The following is a 26,568-nucleotide window of genomic DNA, read 5'->3' on the forward strand; positions in this document are numbered from 1 at the left end:
CTGTAAGCCACCCAGAGTGGCTTGGGAAACCCAGCCAGATGGGTGGGGTACGAATAATAAAATTATTATCATTATTATTATTAGGCTGGGTAGTTTTAAGCATGGCTGTGATTTCTGAGAACATAAGAAGGCTCTGCTGAATCAGGCCACTGGTCCACCTAGGCCACCCAGTGGCCACCTTGATTCCCCAATCAGAAGCCTGCAAGCAGGACCCGAACACAAGAGCGCGCTCCTGATTCCTGTGGGAGGGAGTTCCACATTTCCACTATACGCTGCGTGAAGAAGTCCTTTCTTTTGCCTGCCCTGAATCTTCTAACGTGAGTTCTATCCACAAGTTCTGTTGTCACAAGAGCCAAGCTGAGAGATTCCTGGCTCTCGGCTCTCTGATGCCGTTCCCAGAATGATCATTTTGGAAATGAGAGAGAGGTGGAACAAGTGGTGGTTCTCACAAGGCCCTCTTCCTGGTTTCATTGACTTGGTCTCTGGCCTTCTGCGCATAGCTGTCAACCGTCCCTTATTTGGCGGGAAACTTCCTTATCCCATTGCCGTGTCCCGCTGCTGTCCCTTATTGATGATGTCCCTTAAATTTCCCGGGTTTCAAAGGAAGCAGCTCCTCTCCCTCCCTCCCTGCCGGCCAGGGAGAAGGGAGGCTCCAACTGTGTTGCTTGGCTGCGTTGCTCACCCAATAAGGAGTCTAAGAACGACTGGGGGGTGGAGCTTGCATGCCTTGTGCCGATCAAATTAGCCACGTTGCCTGGGGACTCGCCTTTGCTCAGCACTTCCCAGTGGAGAGGTGACGGTGGTTTTCCTTGCTACATCCCCTTTGCCGGGTTGCTGCGCTGTGGGAACCACCGCTTGAGGCTTTGTTTGGCTGCTGGCTGGACTTTCTGGCTTTGGCTCGGAGGGGCTCAGAAGTTGAACATACCTGTGCCCTGAAAATCCCTTATTTTGGCTGCTGATCCCTTATTTTCGAGGCTGCTGGTCCCTTATTTTCAAATCTGTAAGTTGACAGCTATGCTTCTGCGCACCAGAGCTTCAAGCCATCAGCCTCGCTTCTAGTTAAAGATGTGTGGCGTAGGAATAATCCGGATTCCAGGCTTCTCTGTTTGGATTAAGGAGGTTGGCTGCGTCCTTGACCTTCAGGGAGCAGGACTCTTCGCACGTGCCGAGCATTTTGCGGCTTTGAAATTGGACCAGGGAGCAATTCCGTTCATTTTTATTTATTTGACAAGGCCTGTATACCACTTGGTCACGGCAAAACCTCGAAGCGATTTAGAAATAGAACACTGAAACAGTTGAAAGCAACTATTTATAGAGCCCTCCTGCGGTGCCATGGGGTCAGCGCGTCTGGCTGTTAACCAGAAGGTTGGTGGTTTGATCCCACTCAGGGATGGTTGTGGGCAGAATTCCTGCACTACAGGGGGTTGGACTAGATGACCCTCGGGGTCCCTTCCAACTCTACAATACTACATTCAAAAATTAATTAAACTCTAGGATAAGGAGGGCTGGGTGGGAAGCCCGCACCGAAATTAAAACACATGTCTACATGCCTGGATTGGCTTGCCTGAACAGAAATGTTTTTAGCAGGCACCGGAAAATGCACAGCAAAGGCGTCTGTCTGATATCAATCGGCAGGGAGTTCCGAAGTGTCAGCATTGCTGCACTAAATACCGTATTTTTCCCTCTATAGGACGCACCCGACCCTAGGATGCACCTTGTTTTAGAGGGGGAGAACAAGAAAAAAAATTCTCCCCCTCTCTGCTCAGCGCCTTTTCAGCGAAGCAGCAGGAGAAACGGAGCCCCTTCCATTTCTCCTCCCGCTTCGCTGAAGGGGCGCTGCGCAGCTCTCCCTCTCTGCTGAAGCCAGGAGAGTCTTGCTCTTCCGGCTTCAGTGAAAGGAACCCAAAGCCTTTGGAGCGCAGCGCAAGTTCCCACTGTGCTCCAAAGGCTTCAGCGAAAGCAACGCGTAACCTCCGGAGCACGGAGGGAGCGCTTCCTCTACGCTTTGGAGGCTTCGCGTTGCTTTCGCTGAAGCCAAGGAAGCCTGCATTCGCTCCATAGGACGCACAAACATTTCCCCTTAATTTTTGGAGGGGGAAAAGTGTGTCCTATAGAGCGAAAAATACGGTATATCATTTTCTTACAAGTTTCTTACACGTGTATTTTGTGGCACGTGTAGCTTTGCCAATTCTGTAGATCAGAGCAGTCTAGTGGGGCATCAATGGGGTAAGACGACCTCACAGGTAAACTTGGTCCCAAGCTTTCATATACTAATAGTCACAACCTTGAACTTGGCCCAGGAGCAGGTGAGCAACCAGTGCAGCTCTCTTGAGCAGAGGAACTGTATGCTGACAAGGTCCTGCTCCTTCCAGCAGTTGCCTAAGGGAAGCCCCACGTAGAGCATATTGCAGCAATCCCACCTTGAAGGAGCCAATGCACAATAACAAGAAGGGAGGGAAAACATAGTAGCCGGGGCCAGGAGGAGAGGCCTCTGAATGGTGAAGCAGTGAATCTCAACACAGGTTCTGATTTAAAAAATGAGGATGAAAAAATAACATTTAACTCTGCTTTCTCCAGCCTACAGCCCTCCATCTGTTCTGGGCTAGAAATCCTATCAGCCTCTGTTAGCACAGCTCTCTGGCTGGATTTCTTTGTGCAGGGAATTTTGGGAAAAGTTAAGGTACCGCATTTTTCGCTCTATAAGACGCACCAGACCATAAAACACACCTAGTTTTTGGAGGAGGTAAACAAGAAGAAAAATATTCTGAATCCCAGAAGCCAGAACAACAAGAGGGATCGCTGTGCAGTGAAAGCAGCGATCCCTCTTGCTGTTCTAGCTTCTGGGATAGCTGCGCAGCCTGCATTCGTTCCATAAGACACACACACATTTCCCCTTACTTTTTAGGAGGGGAAAAGTGAGTCTTATAGAGCAAAAAATACGATATTTTTCTAGCTGGCCTGGTAGATTTAGGGATTCCTTGTCTTTCTCCGGTGGGGCGATGGGAGGAGAAATCTCTTTTAAGTTTGGTCTGGGGAGCATCAGGTCCGCACTGTATTGGTTTTTGCTTTGTTTTTAAACCAAGAGGGCAATCTGGTGTCATAGTTAGCTGCCCGGTTCTTAAGAAGGCGGGAAGGGTCCCTCTGGATGGGACCACAGACCCAGCTGGCCCAACATCCTGTTCTTGCAGTGGCCAACCAGGTAGGGACACAGGGTGCTGCTGTATGCAGAGCCAGGCTGTTGGTCCATCTAGCTTCGACTTTAAGATTCTAGTCCTCAAGGTTCTAAATAAAAAGCTGAATGAAACAGGCGTGTGGGAGACTGCCTTACACTGAGTCAGACCATTGGTCCATCTCTCTCAGTACGGTCTATACCAGGGCTTCCCAAACATGGGCCTCCAGCTGTTGTTGGACTACAACTCCCATCATCCCTAGCTAGCATGATGGGAACTGTAGTCCAAAGACAGCTGGAGACCCAAGGGAAACCACACTGTCCTCAGCAGCTTTCTAGGTGTTCCCAGCCCTTACTGGATATGCCACTGGGGATTGAACCTTAGGACCTTCTACATGAAAAGCATATGGTCTGCCACCAAGCCACAGCACTTGACACCCCTGGAAAGTCCAGAAGCAGGACCTGGGTGCGAAAGCAGCCCCCTCTCTACTCCCAACAGCTGGAATTCAGAGACACGCTGCCACCAACATGGTTGCCTGTTGTCTTCCTGCTATAGACATCTGAAGGCTGCCCTGTATTGGGAAGTTTTTTTTTAAAATGTTTGACATTTTATTATGTTTTTATATGTGTTTTGGAAGCCTCCCAGAATGGCCGAGGCAACTGAGCCAGATGGGCAGGGTATAAATAATGAAATCATCACCATTATTACTATTATTTCCAAGGCTTACATTTTTCCTGGCCCGTTGACCAGCTGCTCTAAAACAGCACAAGGGTGTATGTGTATGTGTGTGTGTGTGTGTGTCTCCCCATCTGTATCCTGGTTCCTCACGCCGCCTGCCTGTTCTCCGTTTCCAGCGCTCTCTTCCCTGACGTCGTGAACTGCATGCAGACGGACAATCTGGAACTCAAGAAGCTGGTTTACCTGTACCTGATGAACTATGCCAAGAGCCAGCCAGACATGGCCATCATGGCTGTCAACACCTTTGTCAAGGTGAGTTACAGGAGCAGGAGCAGCACTTGCTCTCTAAAGCATAGGTAGGCAAACTAAGGCCCGGGGGCCAGATCCAGCCAAATCGCCTTCTCAGTCCGGCCCACGGATGGTCCAGGAATCAGTGTGTTTTTACATGAGTAGAATGTGTGTTTTTATTTAAAATGCATCTCTGGGTTATTTGTGGGGCCTGCCTGGTGTTTTTACATGAGTAGAATGTGTGCTTTTATTTAAAATGCTTTGCTGGGTTGTTTGTGGGGCCTGCCTGGTGTTTTTACATGAGTAGAATGTGTGCTTTTATTTAAAATGCTTTGCTGGGTTGTTTGTGGGGCATAGGAATTCATTCATTTCCCCCCAAAAAAATATAGTCTGGACTTGCCGATCAGAAGGTTGGCGGTTCGAATCCCCGCGACGGGGTGAGCTCCCGTTGCTCGGTCCCTGCTCCTGCCAACCTAGCAGTTCGAAAGCACGTCAAAGTGCAAGTAGATAAATAGGTACCACTCCGGTGGGAAGGTAAGCGGCGTTTCCGTGCACTGCTCTGGTTCGCCAGAAGCGGCTTAGTCATGCTGGCCACATGACCCGGAAGCTGTCTCTGGACAAACGCCGGCTCCCTCAGCCAATAAAGCAAGATGAGCACGCAACCCCAGAGTGGTCCACAACTTGACCTAATGGTCAGGGGTACCTTTACCTTTTTTTAAAGAGTGATGATGCAGCCTGTTCTCTCAGTCGTCAGCCGGGAAGACCGCAAGCAGGACCTGAGCGCGTCAGGACTCTTCCCACTTGAGATTCCCAGCAACTGGGATTCAGAGGCATTGCTGTGCCCCACCCCCACCCCCGCGTGGAGGCAGGGCAGAGCCATCATGGCTAGCGGCCGTCGATAGCCCTCTCCTCCTCTTACGAATTTGTCCAATCCTCTTTCAAAGCCATCCGGATTGGTGGCCACCGTTGGCTCCTGTAGCGGTGAGTTCCACAGTTCTATCTGCCCTGAAATTTCCTACAATTGGCTTTGAGTTCAAGTGGACATAGGTCTCGGATTCTGCCAATCATTTCCGCCAATTCCATGTAGTCTATCAGCTTCATCTGCCATTCTTCCAGAGTGGGTAGGTCTTGTGTCTTCCAATACTTTGCAATAAGTATTCTTGCTGCTGTTGTGGCATACATAAAAAAAGTTCTGTCCTTCTTTGGCACCAATTGGCAGACCATGCCCAAGAGAAAGGCCTCTGGTTTCTTCCGGAAGGTATACTTAAATACCTTTTTCATTTCATTATATATCATTTCCCAGAAAGCCTTAATCCTTGGGCACGTCCACCAAAGGTGAAAGAATGTACCTTCAGTTTCTTTACATTTCCAGCATTTGTTATCGGGCAAATGATAGATTTTTGCAAGCTTGACTGGGGTCATGTACCACCTGTATATCATTTTCATAATATTCTCTCTTAGGGCATTACATGCCGTGAACTTCATACCTGTGGTCCAGTCAGCAAACATAATATTATGTTCAACATCTTGTGCCCATTTAATCATAGCAGATTTCACCGTTTCATCCTGAGTATTCCATTTCAACAGCAAGTTATACATTCTTGACAAATTCTTAGTTTTGGGTTCTAACAGTTCTGTTTCTAGTTTTGATTTTTCCACCTGGAAGCCAATTTTCTTATCCAAATTGTATGCCTCCATTATCTGATAATAATGAAGCCAATCTCACACTTTGTTTTTTAATTTCTCGAAACTCTGCAATTTCAATTTATCTCCTTCTTGTTCCAAAATTTCCCAATATTTCGGCCATTTGGCCTCCATATTGAGCCTTTTCAGAGCTTTCGCTTCCATCGGTGACAACCACCTTGGGGTTTTGTTTTCCAATACAAACTGTCCTTTCTTTTACCTGTATGTCCTGAATGTTCCAGCATTCAGCTTCATTGGACGTCCAGAAGTTTCTGGTGTTACGAGAGAGGGAGAACAACTTTTCTCTATGTGCACCATGCATAATTTTATAAGCTTCTGTCACGTCCCCCTTTGCTCATCTTTTCTCTGAACCAAGAAGTCCCAAACGCATATGTGGTGGCCTTGTCGTAAGGTTAAAAGCTTACTGGGAAATGATATACAATGAATTGAAAAGGATGTTCAAAATAACTTTTGTAAAATAAAACAACAACAACTAGAAGCTTTTCTTTTGGAAATTATAGGGACAGAACTACCTAAATTGTATAGAAATTTACTTATGTATGCTACTACAGCGGCAAGAATGCTACTTGCCCCAAAGTGGAAAGAAGCCGAAGTCCCAGTAAAGGAAGAATGGATACAGAAACATATGGAATAAGCAGAAATGGCGAAACTTTCCGGAAGAATAAGAAATCAAGATAACAACCTTTGGCAGGATTATTGTAATAACCTGCAGTTTCATAAGAGTATATGTTTAAAATAGATGACTAAATGAGCAAATTAAATGAATTTGGATATGCAGATGATACTAAAAAATAAATTTAAGGAACCTCAGAAAGAGGGGGAAGGAAGTCAAATTTGTTAAACTGATTGTATAACTAATGAAATGTATAAATTTGAAATAAATTTGAAATAAAAACTTTTTAATGGTAGCTAAAAAGGTGAAGTACCTGGGAATTTGGCTGACATCGAAAAATATAAACCTGTTTAAAGACAATTATGAGAATGTATGGAAAGAAACCAAGACTATTCCTCATAGGCGAGTCACTCCACACCTTGACCATGTGGGTTGCCCTATTCTGAACCTTTTCCCAACTCTGCGATGCCTTTTCCATACCCTACAGGACTGCGAAGATCCCAACCCCCTCATCCGGGCCCTGGCAGTGCGCACGATGGGCTGTATCCGGGTCGATAAGATCACTGAGTACCTCTGTGAGCCGCTGAGGAAGTGCCTGAAGGATGAGGACCCTTACGTGCGCAAGACGGCGGCTGTTTGCGTGGCGAAGCTCCACGACATCAATGCGCAGCTGGTGGAGGACCAGGGCTTCCTGGACACTTTGAAGGACCTCATCTCGGACTCCAATCCTATGGTGATGGACCCCTTCTTGCCTGGGGAGGGGGGCTGTCCAGGCTGCTAGTCCCCTGCCCCAGCTGAACCAAGCTCCGCTAAAGGCTTTGGGTGGGGAGGGATTCCCAGGTAGTCGAAGGGAGGAGCTACTACTTAGATACTCGCTAAGTAAAGGAACCAGCTGCAAAGAGTTCTTCTCCTCCATTCCCTTACATGGTTAGCTCAAATGTGTAAGGGCCTTCGGGAATTGCTAGCGTCCATGATGGTTACCAAAAGCAAGGAAAGATAGCAGGTCAGGAATACGTCCCCCCTGATCGGCTGTCTTTCTGTTTGCAGCGCCTGGCCTGGAGCCAAACGTGCATCTTTGAAATGGAAGCAGTTGAGCGGCAAAGGGCTGCCTGCCGTCTTGCACGTTTAACCAGCGTTGGAGAAATGCCCAACCCGAGCGCTGCTCCTTTTCTTCCCCCCACCCCGCTCCACGCTTCCTACATTTTTAAAAGGAACGTAATGAGAGAACTATCGGCTGCCTCTGCAAACCAAGTTCCAAATGAATTTTTAATTTAGGCCAAATGGCCTCGAATGCTCCTTGGGCCTCTGGGTTGCTGAGAGAAATAGTGGTCTTGCTAGGAAGCCTTGCTTCATGCAACAATAACATTCGGTTTAATTTTCTTTCTTTTTGGGTGGGGGTGTGTTCTTTTCCATACATCTCTGTACCCCTGGTGCCTCCGGGAGCATTTTCTGTGGAGAGGTTTTTTTTTTAGAGGCAAGAGCTGCCAAGAACTATTTGCCTGGTGAGGCCTACAAGACTTAGGCCACATTCACACCCTACGTTTAAAGCACTACGGTACCACTTTAAACAGTCATGGCTTCCTGCAAAGGATTCTGGGAACTCTGGTTTGTTATAGAGCAGGCATAGCCAAACTTGGCCCTCCAACTGTTTTTGGGACTGCAATTCCCATCATCCCTGACCACTGGTCCTGTTAGCTAGGGATGATGGGAGTTGTAGTCCCAAAGCAGCTGGAGGGCCAAGTTTGGCCATGCCTGTTATAGAGGAAGCCTCCATTCCCCTCATGGAGCTACGATTCCCAGAGTTCCCTGGGAAAGAGAGATTGACTATTGGAGCACTCTGGGAATTATACTGAGCTAGACAGACCTGCAGCTGTAGCTCAGGTGGCAGAACATTTCCTTGGTATGCAGAAGTTCCCAGTTCAGCCCTCAGTATCTCAGTGGGCTCGGCAGGACTCCCACCTGAAACCCTGGGGAGCTGCTGCCAGTCAGAGTAGGCAGTACTAAGCTAGATGGACTAACGATTTGACTCAGGATAAGGCAGCTTCCCATGTTCCTATTTTCACAGACGGGTACTCTCTTTTGTTTCCCCCCCAGGTGGTAGCTAATGCTGTAGCAGCCCTCTCAGAGATAGCGGAATCTCACCCCAGCAGCAACCTGCTGGATTTGAACCCACAGTCCATCAACAAGCTGCTCACTGCCCTGAACGAGTGTACGGAATGGGGCCAGATCTTCATCCTCGACTGCCTGGCCAACTACATGCCCAAGGATGACCGCGAGGCCCAGAGGTGAGAGCTGCAGGTTGGCTCACTTACTCGAGCTCCGTGTCGACCATGCTGCTTTGCAGGCACTGTTGTGCGAGATGCCCTTCCTTCTTCAGAGACAGCCCAGTCTGTGTGCGATTTGTGTCTGTCTCTCTGTCTGTCCGTCCCATGCCTCTGTTTTTGTTATCAACGGAGCCACATTCTTTACTGTAGCACTCTGCGCTTCAGAAGACTCCGTACAGATTTTTTTGAGAAAGGGCATCATGTTTTGAGGAAAAGCAAATAAGAGGAGATATGGAGAAAGTGTTTTTATCCTTCTCTAGAACTCCTGGACATTGGAACATTGGAAGATTCAGGGCAGATTAAAGAGAGGATTTATTTTAAACTATGGAATTCGCTGCCCCAGGAGGCAATGATGGCTACAGACTCGAATGATGTTAAAAGAGGATGAGAGAAAGCCAGGGAGGGCAAGTCTATCAATAGCCACTACCCACAATGGCTATTCTTGGCTTCCCCAGTCGGAGGCTGCATGTTTCTGATTACCAGTAACTGATGGAAGCTTTGTATTTTTCTTCCTCCTCTTTCTCTTTCTTTTTTTATTGTTTTTCTTTTCCTTTTTGTATTTTATTTTTATTTTACTGTGTTTTTATTGTTTTTTATATTATTATTAATTTAAACATTTTTATTGAAAGTTCAAAAACTACATAATTATATGTGCACTAAACATGGAGAGACATAAATAAAAGAGAGAAAAAGAGAAACATCACCTGTGTAGAAGGGAAAATAAAGGGGGGAGGGAGGAAACCCAAAACTGTGTACTTTACAAGGTTGTTATTGTACTACACCAGATCTTAACCTACTACAGTATTTGTAAGAATGGATTCCAAATATCATTGAATTTATCCGTGGCAAGCCTGTGTTTATATGCAAGTTGTTCATATGTTGCGAGTTTGTATAAGTCTTCAATCCAATCATAGAAGGGAGACACATTTTTATTTCTCCAATCCATCAGTATCAGTCTTTTTGCTGTGGTAAGGGTACGGAGAGTGTTTTTATTTGGATTAGTTTGTTTTTTATTGTATTGTATGTTAAACAGTTTAATTATTTTATTTTATTTTATTTTATTTTATTTTATTTTATTTTATTTTATTTTATTTTATTTTATTTTATTTTATTTTATTTTATTTTATTTTATTTTATTTTATATGAAAAGAAATAGCTGGAAAATGCAGGTCCTGCTTGCTGGTTTCCCGAGCAGGGCTAGCATAGAGCACAGCTCTTCATTTTCTTCCATTTTCCCAGATTACCCAATGGCTGCAGTGCAGGGCCACAGAAAACAGGGTTTTGTTGGTTGCACCTAGGAGCTGGGCTGGTGGGTCAGTGGCTTTGTGAAAAATCTCCTCTGGCATTTGTCTGCTGCATCATCCTTTTCCTTCTCTTCCCCCCACTGCAGCATCTGTGAGCGAGTGACACCCCGGCTGTCCCACGCTAACTCCGCCGTGGTCCTCTCAGCTGTGAAAGTGCTGATGAAGTTCATGGAGATGCTGTCGAAGGACCTGGATTATTATGGCACTTTGCTGAAGAAGCTGGCTCCCCCGCTCGTCACCCTGCTGTCTGCTGAGCCAGAGCTGCAATACGTGGCTCTCCGAAACATCAACCTCATTGTGCAGAAAAGGTGATGGTGGATGCTGTGTTGGCTACAGATGGGCAGGGTGGTTGGCAGGTAGCACTGCTTCCAGGGATACAACGAGATGCTCTCAGGCATGTAACTGGGTTTGTTGGGGGTTTTGCTCAAGAGATTTCCTTTTATAACAAATACAAAACAGAGAAGCTGTTGTAGCCACAGGTGAAAAACCAGAAGATGAGAAGGAAAACTATAAAACAGGCACGTGGGTTAAAATACCAAAGTCCATGGGAAATGAATTGAAAAAAATATTTAAAAGTACTTCCCCAAAAAACCCAGTGTCCTTTCTGTTGGGGATAATTCAGACTGAAATTCCCAGGTGTCAAAAAAGGTTATTTATGTGTGCCACTACTTGCGGCCCGTGTTTTGTTAGCCCCCAAATGGAAAACGAGCGAGGTCCTAACCAAAGAAGAATGGCATCTTAAGTTGACAGAATATGCGCAGCTCGCAGACTTAACATATAGAATAAGAGAACAAGAAGAACATACGTTTAGAGAAGATTGGAAGACTTTTATTGAATATACTGGAAATAACTGTGTACAGCTGAAAAGGCTGGCAGCATTAAATTCAACAGTGTAAATAAGTTATGATGGGTGCGATACTGGAATACTGAATGGTATAGTTTCTGTAAAATATGCAGGGATTTATAATATGTAAAATGAACCATGGAAAGAGAAGAAGGGAAGTCATTGATATCTTAAGGATGTAAAAATGTCAAGTTTAGTTTGAGATTTGCCAGGCTTGTGACGAGGGCTGACTTGAAAATGATGGTTCCATTACAAAACGTAATTAAAGGAATGCCAGATCAAATGAAAAGTGTCTGGAGGTTCTAGACCTTGTCGAAATCTCAAATTATGCATACAGTGGTACCTCGAGTTAAGTACTTAATTCGTTCCAGAGGTCCGTTCTTAACCCGAAACTGTTCTTAACCTGAAGCACCACTTTAGCCAATGGGGCTTCCTGCTGCCGCCGCGCCGCCAGGGCACGATTTCTGTTCTCATCCTGAAGCAAAGTTCTTAACCTGAAGCACTATTTCTGGGTTAGCGGAGTCTGTAACCTGAAGCGTATGTAACCTGAAGCGTATGTAACCTGAGGTACCACTGTAGTTTTCTCCATTATAGCTATATTTCAGAGTGAGTGTATCAAGCAACCGGTGTAAGATTTGGGGGCTGTTTTCCATTGAGTTGCAATTGCTATGCGAGCTGCCAAGATCATATATAAGACCTATGGGCATGTAAATATGTTTGTATAGAGGTAGATCTTTCAACGGTCCAGAACTGACTCCTAACCTGCAACATGGGACCTACTTTTACAGTTTCACTTTTGATTTACAATATAATTACTGTACCAGTGCTATCGAGGCACACAATTCATCCTAAAATGGCACTTCCGAGAGCAATGTTGCCTAATAGCTCAGTCGATAGAACACGAGACTCTTAATCTCAAGGTTGTGGGTTTGAGCCCCACATTGGACAAAAGATTCCTGCATTGCAGGGGGTTGGGCTAGATGACCACCGCAGTCCCTTCCAACTCTACCATTCTATGATACAGTTGTACCTCGGGTTAAGTACTTCATTCGTTCCGGAGGTCCGTTCTTAACCTGGAACTGTTCTTAACCTGAAGCACCACTTTAGCTAATGGGGCCTCCTGCTGCCGCGCCGCCGGAGCACGATTTCTGTTCTCATCCTGAAGCAAACTTCTTAACCTGAAGCACTATTTCTGGGTTAGTGGAGTCTGTAACCTGAAGCGTATGCAACCTGAAGCTTATGTAACCTGAGATACCTCTGTATTACTAAATGAAAGCATCTGATTTATTTATTTTACTTTGCAATCTATAAGTTGCACAGCTGGGTATGTTTCTTCTCCGGATCTCTTGATCGCATCTTTTCCTCTTCTCCCAGACCTGAAATCCTCAAGCATGAGATGAAAGTCTTCTTTGTGAAGTACAACGACCCCATCTACGTCAAACTGGAGAAGCTGGATATCATGATCCGCCTGGCCTCGCAGGCCAACATTGCACAGGTAAATCCTCCTCTTTTCTCTCTTCCTCCCCACCCCCCAAATTTGCTTCGGAGTCTCCACTGCCCTGCAAGGATGAGGACTGAAAGGAATTGCACTCCCGCAAGATCTGGAAGGCACCCACTGTTGGGGAAGTCTGAAGCCAGCTATTGCCTCTAAAGAACACATTCCACTCTTCTTTTCCTTCCTGCCCCAATTTTTCAGCGTGTGCATTTTCTAGCTGCCACTCAGCATTCCAAAGTTACTGAGCATGCTCTGTCCTGGGCTTGCTTTTTGCCCCACGTCTTCTGATAAAACCGCCTCGGTCCTGTATACCTGAAGGAGCGTCTCCACCCCCATCATCTAGCCCAGACACTGAGATTCAGCACCGAGGGCCTTCTGGCGGTTCCCTCCCTGCGAGAAGTGAGGTTACAGGGAACCAGGCAGAGGGCCTTCTCGGTAGTGGCGCCCGCCCTGTGGAATGCCCTCCCAGCAGATGTCAAGGCAATAAACAACTATTTTACTTTTAGAAGACACCTGAAGGCGGCCCTGTTTAGGGAAGTTTTTAATGTCTGATGCTGTGTTGTTTTTGATATTTGATTGGAAGCCGCCCAGAGTGGCTGGGGAGACCTAATCAGATGGGCGGGATATAAATAATAAATTATTATTATTATTATTATTATTATTAATATTATAGGTGCTTGCCGAGTTAAAGGAGTACGCAACGGAAGTCGATGTGGACTTCGTGCGGAAAGCCGTCCGGGCGATTGGCCGGTGTGCCATTAAGGTTGAGGTGAGCTAAGGTGTGGTCCAGAACATTTGGCGGGCACCAGTTTGGGGGAGGCTGGCATCTATCCAGGAGAGTGGCCTGATTCTGCAAAAGGCTTCACTTCAAACATACTTGGCTTTCCAAGCATTTAGAGGCTGCAAGTAGCAGAGTACAAATGAATTTTGCATTATGTGTTGTGAACCTCCCCCCCCCCCCCCGCCTTTCTCTTTTTGGGGAGGGTGGGGGCTGAAGACATTAGGGAGAGGAACAGAGAGTGCTCTTGCACTCGAATCGTCTGTGCAGACTTCACTTTGGGGCACCTGGTAGGCCCCTATGAAAACAGGATGCTGGATTCACTGGCCTAATCCAGCACATTTTTCTGACATCCGGTCGATCTTGGCTCTTTGGAAAAGGGGGTTTGACCTTTACAGAGCCTTCCAACATTGACATTTGTTTTTCGAGGCAAGCGGTGTCCATAGTGCTGGAGATCAACACGTCTTTGCACAGGGAGCCAGGTTTTTTAAAATACAGTGGATGCTCGGGTTGCGAATGTGATATGTGCAGGAGGCACGTTCGCAACCCGCAGTGCTGCATCTGCGCACGCACGGGTTGCGATTTGACGCTTTGCGCATGCGCGACTGCCGAGACCCAGAAGTAACCCATTCCGGTACTTCCAGGTTTCGGCACATCCGTAACCCGAAAAAACGCAACCTGAAGCATCTGTAACCCAAGGTATGACTGTAACAGCGTTGGAGGCATCCCTCATAGCATGGGGGATCCTGCCTCCCCCTTCCCAATTGGTCTTCTCTAGTGTGCAGAAGGCTGCATGTGACTCTTGTTTTGTTACAGCCAGGAAATTCCTGGCTTTCCTGCTGCTGACAACCCACCCTTGCTGGGAGATAACCTAGGTGTCCTTTAACTTCCCTGTTTAAAAGCAAGCATCCGTAGTTTCTCCTAAGCCTCTTGGCTAAACCCCAGTTCCTCTCCATGCAGCCCCAACCCCCTTTCTTTTTCTTCCTGCCCAGCAATCGGCAGAACGTTGTGTAAGCACCTTGCTTGACCTCATCCAGACCAAGGTCAACTATGTGGTCCAGGAAGCCATTGTTGTCATCAAGGACATCTTCCGCAAGTACCCCAACAAGTAAGAAGCCCTCCTCGAAAAGTTACCATTTTGATAACACGTGGGAACATTTTATTATTTATTACACTTATTTGTTGCTGTTTTTAAAACTGGTGGTTTGGGATAGCTCAGGTCGGTAGAGCACGAGGCTCTTAATCTCAAGGTTGCGGGTTCGATTCGAGCCCCACATTGGGCAAAAGATTCCCGCGATGCAGGGGGTTGGACTAGATGACCCTTGGGTGTCCCTTCCATGATTCTGTGAGTTCCATGATTCTGTGGTTCTCCGCTGTCTCTTAGCTCCTCCCACCCCTCCTGTCCTCCCGACACGCAGGTACGAGAGCGTGATTGCCACCCTGTGCGAGAACCTGGACTCCCTCGACGAACCCGAGGCTCGGGCGGCCATGATCTGGATCGTGGGCGAATACGCAGAGCGCATAGACAACGCGGACGAGCTTCTGGAGAGCTTCCTCGAAGGCTTCCACGACGAAAGCACCCAGGTGAGATGGGGCAGAGTCTCCCAGGTGGGGGGGGGGTGAGGATTAGGCAGCAAAGGCCGCAACGATTCCCTCCAGATTTTCCCCCACGGTGCCTTGCCTCCCCCAAGCAGCCAACCCGTGAAGATCTTGCACCCCTCCAGGAACCCTAGAGGTTGTGTCTTGGGCGATGCACCTCTCAGGTTGCATGGTAACTTCATTGGCACCTCCTGTAGATGCCCGTCAACAGTTCTGATAATCAAGATGTTTCTCTTCCCTTAATTTATAACTAGTATCTTGTAAACTTTGACTCAACCTTGCATTTGGCACTGCCTAGCCAACCTTGCCTCAACCTTGCATTTGGCACTTTGATCACTCAAGAATGGATGTTTTTGAATTATGGTGCTGGAGGAGACTCTTGAGAGTCCCATGGACTGCAAGAAGATCAAACCTATCCATTCTGAAGGAAATTAGCCCTGAGTGCACACTGGAAGGACAGATCCTGAAGCTGAGGCTACAATACTTTGGCCACCTCATGAGAAGAGAAGACTCCCTGGAAAACACCCTGATGTTGGGAAAGATGGAGGGCACAAGGAGAAGGGGATGGCAGAGGACGAGATGGTTGGACAGTGTTCTCGAAGCTACCAGCTTGAGTTTGACCAAACTGCGGGAGGCAGTGGAAGACAGGAGTGCCTGGCGTGCTCTGGTCCATGGGGTCAGGAAGAGTCGGACACGACTGAACGACTAAACAACAACAACAACAAAGCAAAGTGCTCAGCCCAGCCCAGCTTCATGCTGCCTCCCAGGTTAGGGGAGTTAGAACAATAAAACAATGAGATAAAACAATAAATGAAAACAACAAAACGAAGTACTAAAAGGAGTTAAGAAATAAAATGGAGGATAAAAACAAATGCTAAGGGTTGGTTATAGAGCAGAAACTTGCCTTAGAGTTAGCCTTAGAGCTCAAAACCCTGCTTCAAGCATTTGGCAGCCATCTTCCTCCTAGATGCCCCCTTTCCCTCCTGCAGCTTCCCGTTCAGACTGCTTGTGCCAATTTCTTCCAGGATGGTTGCAGTAGAACGCCAGCTGTTGCATGCAGAAGATCCCAGGTTCAATCCACCTTTTTTCCTTTTGTCCGCCGCAGGTGCAGCTGCAGCTGCTGACGGCCATTGTGAAGCTCTTCCTGAAGAAGCCCACCGAGACCCAGGAGCTGGTCCAGCAGGTCCTCAGCCTGGCTACACAGGTAGGGGAAGAAGAGATGGCCTCGCCTTGCCTTTATAAACCTGGAGGCCCCCTTTATGTCCTTGCAGGGGTTCTGCAAGGTAGCCAGGGGTGCGGAACCTTTGTCAGTCTGGACGACCTCCTGGGGACCACATGCCAGGGGTGGGAGGGACCAGAAACAAAAGTGGGCGGAGCTACGGATGCAGATTTTACCCTCCGTACAAGAGGGACGCAGGTGGCGCTGTGGGTTAAACCACAGAGCCTAGGACTTGCCGATCAGAAGCTCGGCGGTTCGAATCCCCGCGACGGGGTGAGCTCCCGTTGCTCGGTCCCTGCTCCTGTCAACCTAGAAGTTCGAAAGCACGTCAAAGTGCAAGTAGATAAATAGGTACCGCTCCGGCGGGAAGGTAAACGGCGTTTCTGTGTGCTGCTCTGGTTCACCAGAAGTGGCTTAGTCATGCTGGCCACATGACCCGGAAGCTGTACGCCGGCTCCCTCAGCCAATAAAGCGAGATGAGCGCCGCAACCCGAGTCAGCCACGACTGGACCTAATGGTCAGGGGTCCCTTTACATTATACAAGAGGCTAGTTTCTATGTAACACTTGCGCGCTCCTTTCCCCCCTTCATCCAGGGCAAGTAAGAGGCACGACTGGAGGTCAGGGACACTTCCAAGCCAGGAGGAAACACTCCAAGGAAGGGGGTGTGACCTGAGGAAAGTCTTAAGATCCAGACTTATTTATTTATTACATTTATATACCAAGGGTGATTCACAGAATGAATTACAGCCGTACCTCGGAAGTCAAACAGAATCCATTCCGGAAGTCTGTTTGACTTCCAAAACCAAAAGGCGGCTTCCAATTAGCTGCAGGAAGCTCCCGCAGCCAATCGGAAGCCGCGCCGGACGTTCAGCTTCCAAAAACCATTCAAAAATTGGAACAATCACTTCCGGGTTTCGATTGTTCGAGAGCTGATTTGTTTCGGAGCCAAAGCGTTTGAGATCCAAGGTACGACTGCACAAGATAAAACACAAGCAAATGATTAAACCGTTTTTAACTTGCCCTGGATTTATGTTCATTGCTTTAAATGCTTTCAGGCCCCATTTTTTTTTTTTTTTTTTGGCAGTCACAAGGACTAGAAACTTTGCTTTCTTTTTAAACGAGAAGTGTCAGCACTCTGCCATCTGGCCTCTGCACAGGACGAGAAAGAGTGAGGCAGAGCAGCCTGCATCTATTAAGATATCCAGTGTGTTAACTGACCTCTGGGCAGGTTTGGAGAGTCCCTGGTGTGAAAACACACAAACACACTCACAGGCTCCTTTCCTTGTCTCCCTCCCCGCCCCCTGGCTCCCACCACTTAGGATTCGGATAACCCTGACTTGAGGGACCGTGGCTACATCTATTGGCGCCTGCTCTCTACCGATCCTGTGGCAGCCAAGGAGGTGGTTCTGGCAGAGAAGCCACTCATCTCTGAAGAGACGGACCTGATTGAGCCAACTCTGCTAGATGAGCTGATCTGCTACATCGGCACACTGGCCTCCGTCTACCACAAGCCCCCCACCGCCTTCGTGGAGGGGAGCAGAGGCATCGTCCATAAGAGCCTCCCTCCACGGACAGGATCGTGAGTACCCTTTGGAGGCAGTGGTGGTACCGCAGGGAGAGGTGGTTCTGTTGTCCCTCTCCACAGTCCACTTTGGCTCTCTTTTTTTCATTCTATTTATAAAAATACCACATTTTTCTCTCCATAAGACGCACCTAGTTTTTAGAGGAGGAAAACAAGAAAAAAATATTCTGAACAAAACAGTGGATGCATGATTTTTGTGGTTCATGCTGTGGCCATGGACATGCTATGTGATCTGATGGTGAATTTGGGGTGACCCAATGCAAAAATCCTGAGGATCTATGTGGATCCGTGCGTTGTAAACGCGTCTTTGCGCCATTGCGGCCCCACGCAACAGTGGGTGCGTGATTTGTTTGGTGCAGGCTGTAGCCATGGACATGCTTACATACCGCCATGCATTTAAAAAATAATAATAATCTAGATTGGTTTGCAATGATTATACATAATGCCATACAAGAGAAAGCATATAAAAAAGAAACCAGCAAACTGTTAGGGAAAGGCGCGTTTGGCATTCCCTGCAGAATAGGAACGGTTTTCGGCAGGTGTTGGTACAAATGGCGCCTGCTGGATTGCTAGTGGCAGAGAGTTCCACAGGGCCGGGCCAACAACACAGAAAAGGCTCAGTTTCCCGCTGTTGTCTTGCCAACTCGAGGAACGGCCAGATGATCCCACTGATCAAGCTTGGGATACAAGGGTTCGGGTGGTCCCGGAGGCACCCTGGACCTAAGTCGTTCGGGACTTTACAAATGAATGCCTTGAGTAGTAGAGGGGCAACTGGTGCAGGTGCTTTAAGAGCCGTGTCTTGTGTTGCTTGCCAGATGCCCCCGTCAGCAGCAGTCTGGCCTCTGCATTCTGCATCAGCTGCAGCATCCAGACCAGGCCCAAGGGCAGCCCCGCATAGAGCATGTTGCAGTGATTAGCCTCAAGGTTACCAATACATTGACTACCGTGGTTGTAGCCAATGTAGCACAAAGCTGAAATCACTTAGCAGTCCACATGTTCCACTGGCGAAATGTGCTGTGCCAGCAAAACATCACTGTGCCACATTTCTGGAAACTTCGCTGCACAGTAGATTTCACAATCTGTTTCATAACCGGTTTCCGCTAGCCACAACTTCTGCATTGGATTCCACCCGTCTGCTGGTGCAAGGGACCCTGGGGTAGGGTGGCTGGGTGGCAGAAATAGATACACACTTTTTCTTGGGGGGGGTGTAAATAATTTTTAATTAATTTTTCAAGCTACATTTTCACAAATGAAAACAGTAAATAACTCACATTTCTACCAAATCTAAATTTATACAAGTATCTTTTCACAGAAGGGACACGGGTGGCGCTGTGGGTTAAACCACAGAGCCTAGGACTTGCCGATCAGAAGGTCGGCGGTTCAAATCCCCGCAATGGGGTGATCTCCCGTTGCTCGGTCCCTGCTCATTCCAACCTAGAAGTTCGAAAGCATGTCAAAGTGCAAGTAGATAAATAAGTACCGCTCCAGCGGGAAGGTAAACGGCGTTTCTGTGCGCTGCTCTGGTTCGCCAGAAGCGGCATAGTCATGCTGGCTACATGACCCGGAAGCTGTACGCCGGCTCCCTCGGCCAATAAAGCGAGATCAGTGCCGCAACCCCAGAGTCGGCCACGACTGGACCTAATGGTCAGGGGTCCCTTTACCTTTACCTTTTCACAAACCTTCTCTTTGAGTCCAGAGATCCAGAGAAAGACACACTCTTGAGTCAGTGATTCCCAAACTCCCCTCCGCCCCCCACCCCAGGCCACTTGGAAATTGCTGATGGTCTCCACAGACTGCAGTTGCTACAGCAGGCAGAATAATCATTAAGCCATGTGCTGGACGAGATTCCTGTATGGTACATAATTGGGTTTTTATTGCTGATTTTTATTTTTATTCCATTGAATTTGGATCGGGATACAATAAAATGCATTATGAGAAATGAAAGAAGCGATAAAAATGCCATTAACCATCACGCAGCATCTCGCCCAGTGTATTATAATCACTACGGCAGACAGAAAATTCACTGATTATATATGAATATTCTATGCAGGTATGCAATGAAACACACACACACACACACACACACACACACACACACACACAAATGATACATGCGAACCGCTGGTGGAACATGTGCCAGAGTTTAGATACTCCTGATCTATGTCTCTTTTTGGGGGAAGGAAGGAAGCAGGCCATTTTTAAATTGTCTTCTTCGTCTCTTCCTCCCTACCCCACCCTACCCCATGAACACAGGAGCGAAAGCGCAGAGAGCCCTGATGTTGCTCCAGCGGGCGCCCCCCAGGCTGAGCAGCCAGCGGTCATCCCGACACAAGGAGACCTTCTGGGTGACTTGCTGAACCTTGACCTGGGACCCCCCGTGAGTGGCCCTCCTGTTGCCACCTCGTCGGTGCAGATGGGTGCTGTTGACCTTCTCGGCGGTGGCTTGGACAGCCTGGTAAGCCCTAATCTTGCCCTCCCGAGGATTTGCAACGCAAGAGGGCAGGGCGTTTTCATTGGAGGACTTTGAATCCTCGAAAACAGCAGCGTTAAGTGTGGCCGCTGACGTTATGCTCTGCTCTGTTGGTTCCCTGTCTGCACATGTTTCACGCTGCCTGTGTGTTTTAAGACTGTGTGTAGCTATACAGCCGTGTCCAGCTTAAGTTATACTGAGTAGGCCCACTGAAATTAATGGACCCAAGTTGGGCCGCGTTCATACGTTTAAAGCTTTGGGATACCACTTTAAACAGCCATGGCTTCCCCGCAAAGGATTCTGGGAATTCTCCTTGAGAGTTATTACTAAGCCCTTCTATTCCCCTCCCGTAGCCACGGTTTCCAGGGTGGTTTAGTGGGCAATCTTTCTTCCCTGGAAAAACTGGGAATTGTAGCTCTGTGTGAGGAAAGGAGGAGTCTCTCCTAACAACGCCATTAACGAACGGCAGAATTCTTTGGGGGAAGCCATGACTGTTTAAAGTGGCACCGAAGGGCTGAAGACATAACCTCTTTGCTCATGCCTTTTCGGCACGATGTGTATGTTTCAGGAACCGCCTTGTTTTTTGTTATTGTCCGTTGTTTCAAATCGTGTTTTAATTCAGTAACCTGCTCTGGGACATTAGGGTGTAGGGCAGGTAATAGATAACAGCAGCAGCAGCCTCAGGAGCAGCAACAACAACAGTCTTAGTTAACAGTAAGAATAAAAATAAGTAATGTGCAGTGTGAATGTGGGCTTAGCTGTGTCCTTTCATTTTCCTACTCTGAATAAAACAACTGGACACAATCCATTAATCTTTGGTCCCGTTTTGCACAGAGAGACAGCTGAGGAATCTGTCCTTTCTCACACCTTTTTAGGATCAGGGCGGCCAAAAGGCGCCCGCTAGATGTTGCTGGGGTCCCTTCACACCCCCAGGCAACATATCCCAGTGGTCAGGGATGATGGGAACTGTCGTCTCATCTGGAGGGCATCATGTTGGCCACCCTCCACTTTAGGACATAAATGGTTAGGCATGCATGGGTAGTGGAGGATGAGCCCCTTTTCGCAAGGCTGGCAAGGACACGAACTCAAAGCTCCGCTGGGAGTTGGCAGAGGCGAAACTGTTCAGCGCGAACGATTCCCAGTATAGCTGAAGGAGCGCCTCCGCCCCCATTGTTCAGCCACTGAGGTCCAGCTCCGAGGGCTTTCTGGCGGTTCCCACCCTGCGAGAAGTGAGGTTACAGGGAACCAGGCAGAGGGCCTTCTCGGTGGTGGCACCCACCCTGTGGAACGCCTTCCCATTAGATATCAAGGAAATAAACAACTATCTGACTTTTAGAAGACATCTGAAGGCAGCCCTGTTTAGGGAAGTTTTTAATGTTTGATCTTTTATCGTGTTTTTAATACTCTGTTGGGAGCCGCCCAGAGTGGCTGGGGAAACCCAACCAGATGGGCGGGGTATAAATAGATAGATAGATAGATAGATAGATAGATAGATAGATAGATAGTTAGATAAATAAATAATAATAATAATAATAATAATAATAATAATTTATTATTGAACAGGCAGGGCAGAGGGGGTGCTGCGTTCTTCTTGTGGGGAGCTGTCTTGTAACGCTGTGGCTGATAGCATCTGTGTGTTGTAGTCTGAGTGACTAACCTCTCTTTCACCCCTTCTTGTTTTGTCTCTTTCCCTCCTCCCCACCCCCCCAAATCCTGGCTATTCTCTCTCTCTCTCTCTCTCTCTCTCTCTCTCTCTCTCTCTCTCTCTCTCTGCATGTGGCTGTCTCTTCTCTTCCAACTTGCCTGCTGCTTCTTGGAGATGGGGGACGAAGCTGAAGGGGTATGGTCCAGCCCTCTTACTAGCTTTCCCTTCAGTGAGCCACCCCCTTCCTCCCCACCCTTCCCTCCACTCTTTCCTGCTGGGAAACCGGGGCTGGGGGTGGGGTGGGGAGGACAAGGTGGATGCTACTCTTAATAAATTGCCTTCTACCTGATCATCTCAAAGTGTGAAGTACACTAAAAATGCAACAAACCAGATCTATCTAAATACATAAATTAGTCTGATCCAACAGGCGTGTGTGTGTGTGTGTGTGTGTGTGTGTGTCTGTGTGTGTTAATCCCCCCTCCCAGTCCCCCCCCCCCCCGTGTGTGGGTTTATCCATCCCGTGCGTGTGTGTAAATGCAGAGAAGGTCTGAAGCTTATGGCTGCACAAGCTCCCAAATTCAACTCCTGGTTCGACTCCAGGTAGGGCTCAGAATTTGTCCTACCTGAAACCTCGGAGAGCCACTGTCTGTCTATATAGACAAGGCCGGAGGCAGATGGACCAATGGTCTGATGCAATATTAGGCAGATTTCTATAAAAGCTTGTGCATTTGCCTCTTCTTGTAAGTCACAAAGTGGCCCTTCCCAAAGGGTGCCGACCGCTGCAGCTCTGTGTAATGTCTCCTGCTCCTCTGCTCCTTACTCTTAAGCCACCTCCTGTAGGCAACCATGTCTCTGCCCACCCCACTGCCTTTGGAGTTGCCTCTGTGAACTTGTAACATCTTGGTGTCTTTGTCTCCCTGCAGATGGGAGGCCCCAGTTTCGCAGCGCCCAGCGCGGTCATGCCCTCCAACTTGGGAGCGCCCCTGGGCGGGGGCTTGGGAGACCTCTTCGACCTGGCCGGCGGCGTGGGAACATTGTCCGGGTCCTACGTAGCTCCCAAAACGGTGAGTAGCACTGGCCCCCGAGGAGTGCCAGGGGCCAAGTGGCTCTCGATACCATTGCTTGTAAGATGCCTGGCACCTCTCTGTGGGTAACGGGCTTCTTTGCTTTGGCTAGACCCAATGGTAGGGCCGGCCCCAACGGAACGAAAGGGCCTGAGCTCCCTAGGTGCTCCATGAGTGCATTGGTCTAGAGAAGGGATGGGGAATGTCTGTGATCCTCCAGATGTTGTTGGACTCCACTTCCCATCTGCTCCCCCAAGCAGCATGACCCGTGGTGAAGAATAATGGGAGCTGTAGTCCAACAGCTTCTGGAGGCCACAGATATTCCCCATCCCAGACCTGGTCTGATGCTCTCCTGGAGCTCCCAGCGAGTATCAGGTTCTCTCATACCCTGTTGGGGCCGGCCCTACCATTTGATCATCATCCCTGATTATTGACCATGGTGGTTGGAGCTGATGGGAACTACATATTTCCCATCCCTAGACTAGTGTGGGGTTATGTAACTTCTGCATCCATTAGTTCCCCCAGCAGGAGCAGCAAAATCCACAGATTATTGTTATTATTTATTGCGTCAAAAGTAGAGTAGTTTTAAAAAAAACCAGGCCCTGCTGAGTAGACTTACAGTTGAGGGGGATGAGATGCTATCCAATGTCAGCCATACTCCGAGCAGTCAGTGGGGTTGTGTTACTAGTCCCCAATTAAAAATTGCAAGCTCCTCAATGTTGAGGACCCATCCTGTAGAAGTGTAAGCTATAAAAAGAATGGATTGAGCCCAGGCTAAGTTTGCTGAACTTGGGGTGTCCCATTGGAATCGGTGGGAAAAATTAAAGAGTGCTTGTACAAGTTAATTTTACTCACAGTAGACCCATTGCAATTAACACCATCATGTTCATTAGTTTCAGCGGGTCTTTTCTGCGTAAAACTGAACGCTGCCCTTAGTCTTGACATTGTTCCAGTTGAAATTCACATGATTTCAAAGTGCAACTGACTTAGTCCAGATCGAATTCCAACATTTGGGTAGGGGGACAGGTTCTTTTAGGATTTTTTTGTTTTTCATTTTATAACATACAGTCGTACCTCAGAAGTCGAACAGAATCCGTTCCGCAAATCTTTTCGACTTCCAAAACATTCGGAAACCAAGGCGCCATTTCCGATTGGCTTCAGGAAGCTCCCGCAGCCAATTGGAAGCCGTGCCAGACGATTGGGTTCCAAAGACAATTCGCAAACCAGAACACTCACTTCTGGGTTTGTGGTGTTTGGGAGCCAAAATGTTCGAGTGCTAAGGCGTTCGGCTTCCAAGGTACGACTGTATATAAAAGAGAGCAATTATAACAACAGATGAAAACGAAAAGAAGAAAAAAAAAACCCGTAAAACAAGTCACATACGGGTTAAATAACAGAGGTAATGAAAGGAAAAAAGTGGGAATAAAAGTTGTATTTTCATAGATAAATAATATTAAGTATTGCTTGATTGAGACGCGGGTGGCGCTGTGGGTTAAACCACTGAGCCTAGGACTTGCCAATCAGAAGGTCGGCAGTTCGAATCCCCATGACGGGCTGAGCCTGCCAACCTAGCAGTTCGAAAGCACGTCAAAGTGCAAGTAGATAAATAGGTACCACTCCGGCAGGAAGGTAAACAGCGTTTCCGTGCGCTTCTCTGGTTCACCATAAGCAGCTTAGTCATGCTGGCCACATGACCCGGAAGCTGTACGCCGGCTCCCTTGGCCAATAAAGCGAGATGAGCGCTGCAACCCCAGAGTCGGCCACGACTGGACCTAATGGTCAGGGATCCTTTTACCTTTACCTGTTCCTTGATTGTCAAGTAGTGTTCCAGGTTTTCCAGGCTTGTGATGGTGGTTTCATTGCAAACGATGGCCCTGCTGTGTGTGCAATGAAGGAATCTACCCCCAGTGCATCAACTAATGTCGCCTTGTACCATTTCAGGTCTGGCTCCCGGCCGTGAAGGCCAAGGGTTTGGAGATTTCGGGTACCTTCAGCCGGCAAGTGGGCTCCATCTCCATGGACCTCGTGCTCTCCAACAAGGCCCTGCAAGTCATGTCTGACTTCGCCATCCAGTTCAACCGGAACAGGTAAAAGCCGCCACCTCTTCCCTTCCTGTGCTGTGTTTCAGTGTGGCCTTCTCTCCCCACCCCCACAAGGAGTCCTCCCATACAGAGGGGGCGCCATAGCCAGGGAGCCTCTTGTGATGATCCTTGTGTCGCTGAATGGCTGGTTTGATGAACCAACCTCGCCCTCTAAGAAGTTGACTGAAGAGGCTTAACCAGCTAGGACAGGGCGGGGAATATTCTTTCCAGCCTGAGAGCCGCATACCCTCATATACCACCTTCCAGGGGCCACCTGGCAGTGGTGGGTGGGGCCAAAACTGGGCAGGGCCACAGATTGAACTGCACCCACCAATAGCATGGCCAGGGATAGCGGTCCCTGATGGAACATTTGAAAATTGCTGAAGTTCTTGGCAGACCACTTAAGGCAGCAATTCCCAAACTTGGGCCCCCAGCTATTTTTTTGGACTACAACTCCCATCATCCCTAGCTACCGGGACCCAGTGGTCAGGAATAATGGGAATTGTAGTCCAAAAAAACCCAGGTGAAGACCCAAGTTTGGGAAACACTGACTTAAGGGGGAGTTTATTTATTATTTTTGCCATTTGTAATGCGCTGTGCTAAAGGCGATAGGATATTGAATTGGATCCTTATTGTTTCTTGCCTATTGCGTTCGGTTGTATGCTGTGTCTGTGCCATTTACTAATTCCTGTGCCGGCCGGTTTGGAAGAGACGCAGCTTAGTTGCAGAGCATGTGCTTGGCGAGCAGAAGTTCCCAGGTTCAGACCCCAGCAACTCCAGGCAGGGCTGGAAGTGTCCCTTGTCTGGAGCCCTGGAGAGCTGCTACCAGTCAGTGTAGGCAGTACTGAGTGATATGGACCAATGCATCTGACCCAGTCTATACGGCAGCTTCTTATGTACCCCTCACACTCTTGCCAGCTTCCTGCCTCCCTGACGGAGCGTGACCCGGCATCTAAACTCCTTTGCCAAAGAAAGCCTGTTGCTGTTTTCTCTACAGTGTCTCTTCTAATCTTAAACAGGAGGGTTTTGTAGCAGCCCTTTAAATATTTCCTTGTGTTTACACTAACTTGTATCCTTTCTTTACGATATGATAGAGATTTATATACAATAATTTTATTAGGAAATGCACTGAGCACTGTATTCAACAATGGATTATAGGAAGGGAGGATGCAGGAGGAAAGATGTATTTTTGCTAGTAGCCTATCATCAGAGATTAAACAAAGCACAACTATTAAAATGGTTCCAGCTAATCCAGTGAGACTTCTAGGGTTAGTATTTTAAGTTCTCTATAGACTTGTGTGTATGGGAATATAATGTTTAATCTCCTCTGAATCATGTGTTGCTAGAGAGGTTTGTCACTGGCTAATGGGAATTTAATGAAGTTCAGACTGCATAATCTAGTATTAATTGTCATTAACATATTTGTAAAGTCAAATGTCTGAAGCAGAAGTTTTTTTACCGTTTTTATAGCTGGCAGCATTAAACCTTAAACATTCCTACTATCAATAAAGGTTTTTATTTTTATGATGTGAAAAAATGAAAAGAAAAGAAAGCCTGTTGTTGCTGCTGCTGCCACCGCTGGTTACATCTTGCTGCCTAACCTCGTCAGTATCCCTTGCAACCCCCGGTGTTGCAAGTAAATAAGGAATACCTGTTGCCCCCTCAGAAAGTGTCCAAGAATCGACAGATGCAGCAGTGGAGAAAAAGAA

At 47.8% G+C, this 26,568-nt stretch overlaps 1 protein-coding gene across 7 annotated transcripts in view; it reads left to right on the forward strand.

Moving 5' to 3' along the window:
• The window catches only part of AP1B1 (adaptor related protein complex 1 subunit beta 1), a 51,929-nt gene that overhangs the window by 15,417 nt on the left and 9,944 nt on the right, over nucleotides 1-26,568 (forward strand). For 4 of the 7 annotated variants that reach the window (XR_014519829.1, XR_014519830.1, XM_083478531.1 and 1 more), the window contains exons 4-16: nucleotides 4,025-4,160; nucleotides 6,941-7,186; nucleotides 8,548-8,738; nucleotides 10,168-10,389; nucleotides 12,300-12,420; nucleotides 13,094-13,189; nucleotides 14,191-14,306; nucleotides 14,617-14,782; nucleotides 15,903-16,001; nucleotides 17,337-17,596; nucleotides 19,853-20,054; nucleotides 22,638-22,778; nucleotides 24,720-24,865. Coding sequence is in view for 5 of the 7 variants with exons in the window: in XM_083478531.1 (XP_083334657.1) it covers nucleotides 4,025-4,160; nucleotides 6,941-7,186; nucleotides 8,548-8,738; nucleotides 10,168-10,389; nucleotides 12,300-12,420; nucleotides 13,094-13,189; nucleotides 14,191-14,306; nucleotides 14,617-14,782; nucleotides 15,903-16,001; nucleotides 17,337-17,596; nucleotides 19,853-20,054; nucleotides 22,638-22,778; nucleotides 24,720-24,865 (2,142 nt within the window). In the remaining 2 variants the exon portion in view is untranslated. Of the gene's footprint in view, nucleotides 1-4,024; nucleotides 4,161-6,940; nucleotides 7,187-8,547; nucleotides 8,739-10,167; nucleotides 10,390-12,299; nucleotides 12,421-13,093; nucleotides 13,190-14,190; nucleotides 14,307-14,616; nucleotides 14,783-15,902; nucleotides 16,002-17,336; nucleotides 17,597-19,852; nucleotides 20,055-21,888; nucleotides 21,910-22,637; nucleotides 22,779-24,719; nucleotides 24,866-26,568 lie in introns of all 7 variants that reach the window. The other 3 variants (XM_083478530.1, XM_083478527.1, XM_083478528.1) reach the window with 1 other exon arrangement.

This window comes from Podarcis liolepis, assembly GCF_965112155.1.
Source record: "Podarcis liolepis genome assembly, chromosome: 15".
Lineage (NCBI taxonomy): Eukaryota > Metazoa > Chordata > Lepidosauria > Squamata > Lacertidae > Podarcis > Podarcis liolepis.